The sequence below is a fragment of the Trichogramma pretiosum genome, unplaced genomic scaffold, assembly GCF_000599845.2.
Source record: "Trichogramma pretiosum strain Unisexual culture from Peru unplaced genomic scaffold, Tpre_2.0 scaffold64, whole genome shotgun sequence".
NCBI lineage: Eukaryota > Metazoa > Arthropoda > Insecta > Hymenoptera > Trichogrammatidae > Trichogramma > Trichogramma pretiosum.
The window spans coordinates 16,012-23,509 of NW_019641692.1; the positions used below are offsets into that span (position 1 = coordinate 16,012).

At 36.0% G+C, this 7,498-nt stretch overlaps 1 protein-coding gene across 1 annotated transcript; it reads right to left on the bottom strand.

Moving 5' to 3' along the window:
• Positions 1 to 291: 291 nt before the first annotated feature.
• Positions 292 to 1,486, bottom strand: LOC111694308 (replication protein A 70 kDa DNA-binding subunit-like). Its single transcript, XM_023461907.1, has 6 exons — positions 1,467 to 1,486; positions 1,133 to 1,295; positions 860 to 1,067; positions 653 to 765; positions 416 to 582; positions 292 to 331 (listed from the first exon to the last, which is right to left on the bottom strand). The coding sequence occupies exons 1-6, from the start codon at positions 1,484 to 1,486 to the stop codon at positions 292 to 294; spliced, it is 711 nt and encodes a 236-aa protein (XP_023317675.1).
• Positions 1,487 to 7,498: the final 6,012 nt, after the last annotated feature.

A 7,498-nucleotide genomic window follows, 5' to 3' on the forward strand; every position in this document is an offset into this window, starting at 1 on the left:
ACTAATTCAAAATTTTTACATACAACAGCGCACTTAACAAATTTTTTTTAAACATACGGTATTTATTAACAATAAAATGTCGTACATACTGACATTATATTGTAATACAATAATATAATAATACATATTAATTAAACAATACAACATACATATGTAATACAACATACTCATGTAATAATAATAATACAATAACAGATCATAATTCATGTATAAATTTCATATATACACTAATAATGACACGCAGTAACAACATAAGAATAACACCCTAAGACTTCATAACATTTTGTTGGACTAAAGCTGTGGCATTAATTCATCTAATAAACCCTTCAACCTGCAACATAATAATTATTTATAATTAATCTTCAACATTTATTAAATTTACACATTTTAGCGTTTACCTACAAAATATACGTACATTACACTTTTTGCATTCGCTGCATCTTTAATGATGACCGACGTGCGGTACAGCTTCACGGAATTAAATCCGCAAAATTCATTGATTCCTGCCCCAGTGATGGTAATGATATCACGGGGCACGTACTTCCAGTCTACTGCATCATCATTCCACATGGTGACTACACACTGTAACAAAAAATTTATAACACAGTTAAAAATGTATAACCATTACTACAAATATCAAGTAATTACGCACAGTATTTTTGTTTTCGTCCATCAAAATCACATCGCGTTTCTTCAATGTTTTAGCTGATGATTTTGACTGAAGCTCCTTTATATCGCCAACGCGTTTTATAATACCTACTACATCTGAAACAGCAAAAACATTCATATATGAAATTACGTTAAGGGATATTACATGTATGATATATTCATACACAAACCACATACATGAAATACTTACTAATAGCAATGTCAGTGTCAGTGCTCGATTGTACGTCGTGAAATTCAGTGAAAGGTAACGATTTTTTTTCTTCGACAGTAGGGCAATCGGTCACTTCACGTATAAATGTCCGTTCGTCAACTTCTATTTCATATTCATTGCCAGTTGAATTAAATGCAGGATTAACAGCTTTTATTTTGAAATTATGCAACTGCATAATCATTCCGTTCTATAATTAAAAAACATAATTGAATGACTTTAACTTGTAATGTAGTTATTACAGTGAAATACTACCTGCAGCTTATCGTGAATCCCATCTGCAGTTGTACCATACGCCGTAGCACGTATCACCCCAGTGTCGTCACGTAATTCGAAATTGAACACCGATTTTTCAACTTTTCCGACTGTACATAATCGAATTGATGAAACTGATGACACTTCGCCTCGTACAACCCAACTAAAACACAATGTACAAATCAAAATTATATTTTGCAATCAAAATAAAAGTAACTCAAGTAACCCACAAAAAAAAACGAAAAAAATAAAAAACAAAAAATCAAAATAAACCAAACATCTAATTAGACAATGACGGCAAGACAATGATAATTATAAAGTATATGCGACTTACCTTTTCACGATATTCGACATGTTACTTAATTTCACACACTTCGTGTTCTCATCGTATCGGATTCGCTTAATCACAGCGAATTCCTCGATGGTATCTCTCTTCCGCTTAGACATTATTTGATGTAATAAAACAAATACAGGAAAATAACACACGTGGACCAAAGACACGGACGCTACTACAATTAACAAATCTTTACTTCACGTAATTAATCCAAATCAATTAGACACAAAATGCTGCGGGCCTCACAATTATAACGATCTTTCACACAAGTAAACGCGACTATGATGCTTTCTCTTCGAATAATCGATGGCAAATGAACGACATGCGTATCGCTTGTACATATTCTAGCTATATCCATCGATTACGAGTATAAAGCATTGATATATAGAGAATTTCACCGTCCAAATATTTAACGTAATACTATTTACGCGTAAGCAATACATGAGAGACACATCACAGTAATCAAAGTACCTACGAACTAATCCTATGTAATATACAAAGTCTCCGATTAATACTGCTCTCCAGTGTCGTTTGTCAATGTATTTGCGATAATAAAATGTAGACCGTTTTATCACTCGAATTTATAATAATACCTATGTCAAATTATTTTGCATAAAAATTCAACTATCTGCAACGCCCACATATATCAAACGTAAACGCACGTATTTATACAGCTTCGAATACGAACGGATCAACAAAATATTATTTCCTAAAAATTATGCAAAATCACAGATAAGCAGCCACAGCAGAGCCAACCTACTAATATCTATTACTATATAGTAGAGAGGATGTGGTTCGCTTGCTCCCCAAAATTTCCACCTGCTCCCCCACAATTTTTTCAAAAATGTGAAATTCACGTGATTTTTACATGATTTTCCGTGTTTTTCTCCGTACAAATTATTACTGCTCCCCCACTGCTCCCCAAAAATTCCACTGCTCCCCACTGCTCCCCCACTGCTCCCCCACTGCTCCTCCACTGCTCCTCCACCGTAAATCCACCGTATATGTGACAGATATTTTTATAACAATAACGTATGTCACGTATAATAATACAAAGGTACTTTTATACATACACTGAGAAAAAAAATTCATTGATTCAATGAAACGTTTAATTGAATACAATCTATGAAATAATTTCATTGAAATAATCTTTTTTTATTTCATCCAACAAAATATTTAATTGTTTTTACCAAAGTTTCATGAAAACAATTAAATATTTTGTTGGATGAATGAATTATTTCATAGATTGTATTCAATTAAACGTTTCATTGAATCAATGAATTTTTTTTCTCAGTGTAGGTACTTTTATAATAAACAACAAAAAATTTCCAAGAAATCAAAAAAAAATCCTGTCGTTATACTATCAGTCCAGGAGCAGGCTACCTTCCCGTAAGACACTATAGGTAAATGATTAGAATAAGGTGTTATCGATGGATTTTGACTCGCTGTGGTACCATGTGGTTAAAAACCCATTTTTTTAAAAAAATTACTAAAATGGTCGAATATGGATTTTTAAACATCATATTCGTATTCTAAGAAAATTTTTAAGAAAAAAATGTCCCTTGTGATTTTTCTCTAAAATGCATATTTATCGTTAGGTAATCCTTAGAAATCTTGAAAAAAAACTACAAGACTTTGCATAGAGATGTCCGAAGAATAATAAAAAGCGCTCACGTCATCGAAAATATTGTTTTTCATGTTATTACACGCAATCGAATATCTCGAAATTAGCGTTTTTCTCATTTTCATTGGCTTATAACTCGATAAATATGCATTTTAGAGAAAAATCACAAGGAACATTTTTCTAAAAAAATTTTTGGTAGAACACGAACATGATGTTTAAAGATCCATATTCGACCATTTTGATAATTTAATTAAACAAATGGATTTTTGACGATATGGTACCACTCAGAGCTAAAATTAACCATCAAATTCGTGCGTCAAAATTGATCGATAACACCTTATTCTAACCATTCACCTACAGTTTTCTACGGGAAGGTAGCCCGCTCCCGGATAATATAGCCTAGATAAATATAGCCAAAAATGTATTTTCCTACTGACTATTTTTTTTTAATTTTTCATCAATAAAATACTTGACCGTTTTATTACTAAAATAGTACTTTATGCAACGGGTACGGATATACTTTTTCAGCGAAACGAGGGGTTGCAGCACGAGCCGAAGGCGAGGGCTGTAACGAGTTTCGTTGGAAAAGCATATCCGTATCAGTTGCATACAATATTTTATGGTACAAAAGCCTAAAAGTAGCGGCGAAGTTGCGAATTTTAGGTTAGCGTGCCATAAATATCATTATTTTTTTCATTCGAGGGTTAAACTTAATCGGGGGGTTGGCGAGCGGAGCGAGCAGGGGGGCGGAGCCCCCCTAGTATACGTATATTTATAAATGTGCTTAATTATATGATGCAGCGCTACGAGAGTCGAGTCCCGGCCCGATCGTGACAAACAATGTGGATTAACGACCGCGTGGCGAGCTTAACGGGAAATGTCTGTTGACACGATTATATACACACTTTTGTCATTTCTTTTATTCCTTTTCCCCTTATTACTGACGTACCTACGTGCGACTTTGATTTTCCTCGATGTGCAATAAATGCAACGAGTACCTGTGCATGCGCTCAGCTCGGGTCGCGCCAGTTCGCAGTACATCAACACATAGAATAAATAAATAAATATAACATTACTACGCATCTTCGCGGAAAAGATTAGTATGCATATGTGAGCGGGCGCGACTTCGATGCCAAGACCCTCTGGATTATGCGCGATTATCACTTGCGCGTCAGTATAATATCTATAGTAATACCTGTGGCACCTTTACCTCGCGGTGTAGGCTAGATTTTTTCGTGCAATTTCTTTTTATATTTCCCACGAATCATATCTTACGCACGATTCGTGTTAAAAAAAAAATATGAAAAGAAAATAATGCAGCCGAATCTAAAATTAGAGGCCAATTCTCGCGTTCTGTAATATGTATAGACCGTATTACGCACGCAAACGATCTATTGGAGATAGCTCTCACTCTTCAAGATTAAGTCCTTGAGTTTATTAGAGTGTTGTTTAAATTATTTTTAAATTTTTTTCGTAGAATGAAGGCTCAACTTCGTTTGAAAAATGTATAACCCTAGATGTCGATACAAAAACCTATACTAAAATTGGAAGGTCACTCACTGTATTGTATACCTGAGTTAACGTCAATTTAGCATACTATAACTAGAAAATAATCTTTACATACAATAATACCAATTTAAGCGTTCTAAATGACGAGTACCTTCATCTGTGAATCTGAAAGTAATTATAAGAAAAATACGTATAACGTTTTTTATTTGAAACTTAAAATTTTTATAGCTCTAACTTAGTTAAAAATGAACGTCCACCAGTTCAACAAAAAAACTTTTATATTAATTGTTTCCCCCCTAGGAAGAACACTTTGTAATTTTCTATTTAATACTTGGGAAGAAATTTGAACGATTTTTTTAAAAGTCTGATTTGAGCATCTTTAAAGATTTTTCGCTCAAGTATAACAAAAGTGATTGACGGGCAGAGTATTAAGGTGGTCCACTTAAAAAATTTTTTTTTAAAATATTGTGTCTCGGATTTCATATAACTTCAGGTTTACTTTTCAGAATTATATCGTTTCATAGTCACCGCAGTCGATCATAAGTTAGCGAGAAATCCCATCAACACGCTCGGATTATATTTGCGTTAGCATGAAAGAGTCTCTTTGCGTCGAGCCTCACGCATTCGACTCTGTATATTATACGCATACACACACACATACGCACATTGGCTAAGGTTAGCATGCGCGAACCGTTATAATATACATCTATAGATGCAGACGCGCGTACGCAATGACGTAAAACTATACCGTCGCACTCTCGTATGCTAGTAGGCCACTGCCGTCTGTACATATTCTTACATGCTGCGCTTTTATAACAGCAGCGCACACTTTTTGTTTATTTATATAATATGTAAACAAGCCACTAGGTGGCGAACTTGCAAAAACTTGCAACCCAAAAATGAACCGAGGCTGAAAATGCTTATTATCCGAGTCGAACTAAAGCTCCGGTATTAGGGATGTTACCGTGCGTAGAATTTTTCAATACTTGTCTCATAGTATCGTTGAGAACATCCATATCCTTTGCAGACCCATACAACTCCTTCGTTTTTGTTTTTTACGTGCATTAGAAGCTTCTGAGATTGGACTTGATGAAGTCGTAACTGGTAATGGCGAACGGGAGTCAGCTGGGGTGATCTCGTTCGTGCCTTTGCAGGTGTCTTAAGTCTGAGAGTTTGACCGTCCGGTAGAGTGGCTAACCCGTTTCTCAATCAATGAAAATCAGGTATTTGTGTTCAACAATTTGGCGCATACATGGTATCATTATGTACCATTACCCATAACGGATTAGTTCATTTGAATAGTCGCGCGAGCGAGAACTGTATATGCCACATTCGCAATTATGTGCATGTAGCTCGAGCGAAAATCGCTATCGGTCGGTGCGAGTCTAGCCGGCACCATTATACCGTTACGTGTTATAGTAACCCGATGGCCGTTGTCGATTACAAACACATATATGCACTGCCAGCTAATGAATCAGTCGCGACGATCGCGATCGTACGAGGTATTATATATATACGACGTGCTTGCGATTAGCTTTTTTGAGATGCTCGTGCTGCTACTGCGGCTGCTGTGGCTGTTTTATGTCGTTTACGCTGACATCGATTAGCGAACAATCGTTGTAAGCTTTACCTATTTCTTCGTCGCTATATACAGCTCAGAAAATGTTTGCCAACTTTTACGGTGCATCAACTCGTCGAAAACAATTTGCATACGTTTGTGAGCAGTTTACTTTATCGTTTTCGTTCCCAATCAAAATATTTACCCGCAATAAAACGAGCCTGAAAATTCACAAGCAACTGACGCTTTTATTGATTTTGTTAATCTTCATCCCATCTGCGGTGAATTAGACAAATAATGCGGTACATAATCCAGTTATTTTGACTCTGGCATTTAAATTCTCATAATCATGTGAGAGCTGCAAAACGCTTGGCACAAAAAGTAAATCAACTCATCATTATTCATCAAATGCTTAATTGACTTCAGAGCTTTTTCTTTCAGATGATCAGTTCTGCGAGTAAAAAATTAAAAAGCTTATCAAAAAAGATTTCTGAGATCAATATAATTATCCTCTGCTTGAGAGACAATGAAAGAGAGAGAGAGAGAGAGTCGGTTTAAAAGTTAGGCAATGCGAGAGTATGTGCGCACGTCGAATGTGGGTCAGTGGAAGTATATATGCGTATGTGTAAACGAAGCTTATCAGCACCTACTTCTTCCATATAAGTGAACCAACGTTGTCTCTCTTCTTTTTTACTCTTGGCGTTTGCAAGATGCTGTGCAGAAAGAAAAGGGAAAAAAGAAAAAGGGAAGTTGCGTCGTCCGGCACACGAAGCGACTTCGACGAAATATCGCAAGACGACCTTATGCGATCTACTTCCGGTTATGTTATTTACCATTTGATTTTTTGTCAATGAAATTTTGCTACGTGGAAAGTCTACGTTAAGGTAACCGTTGAGAGGATACAAGAAAAAATAGAAGAAAAACAATGTAGAAAATTGTGAAATTAGGCTGCGTGCGTAGTTCCCGGAGTCCCGGCACAGTTCAAAACAACTTAAAATTTGAAAAATACCATCGGTAATTAAGCATTCACGTTAACAGTGAAACTTTTCGTAATAATATCAGAACCAGCACGCGCGCAAGGGAATAGAAAAAGGGTTGAGCTCCAGTTTCGTTCTGACACCTCGAGAAGTTTTTTTGTCTCGGATAGTTCTCGGCCACGAAATAGAAAGAAGAAGAAGAAGAACAGTCGAGGAAAAGCAATCAAGTGCTACGCAGACGAGACGATCGTCTTTGCTTATCAGCGGGGTTAATCTCCCTGGCTCATGTGTGCGCACGCGAAAATTATTGCGCCCGCGTGCTCTGCATGACTCGAGTCTTTTGTTTTGATACTCGGCTTACAAG

Bases quoted from the DNA above. Each gene is read 5' to 3' on its own strand.
- LOC111694308 (XM_023461907.1), bottom strand. From the start codon at position 1,486: ATGTCGAATATCGTGAAAAG. The intron at 1,296-1,466 runs GTAAGTCGCATA...ATTGTGTTTTAG, and splicing joins ATGTCGAATATCGTGAAAAG to TTGGGTTGTACGAGGCGAAG. The intron at 583-652 runs GTGCGTAATTAC...TTTTTGTTACAG, and splicing joins TGGACGAAAACAAAAATACT to TGTGTAGTCACCATGTGGAA.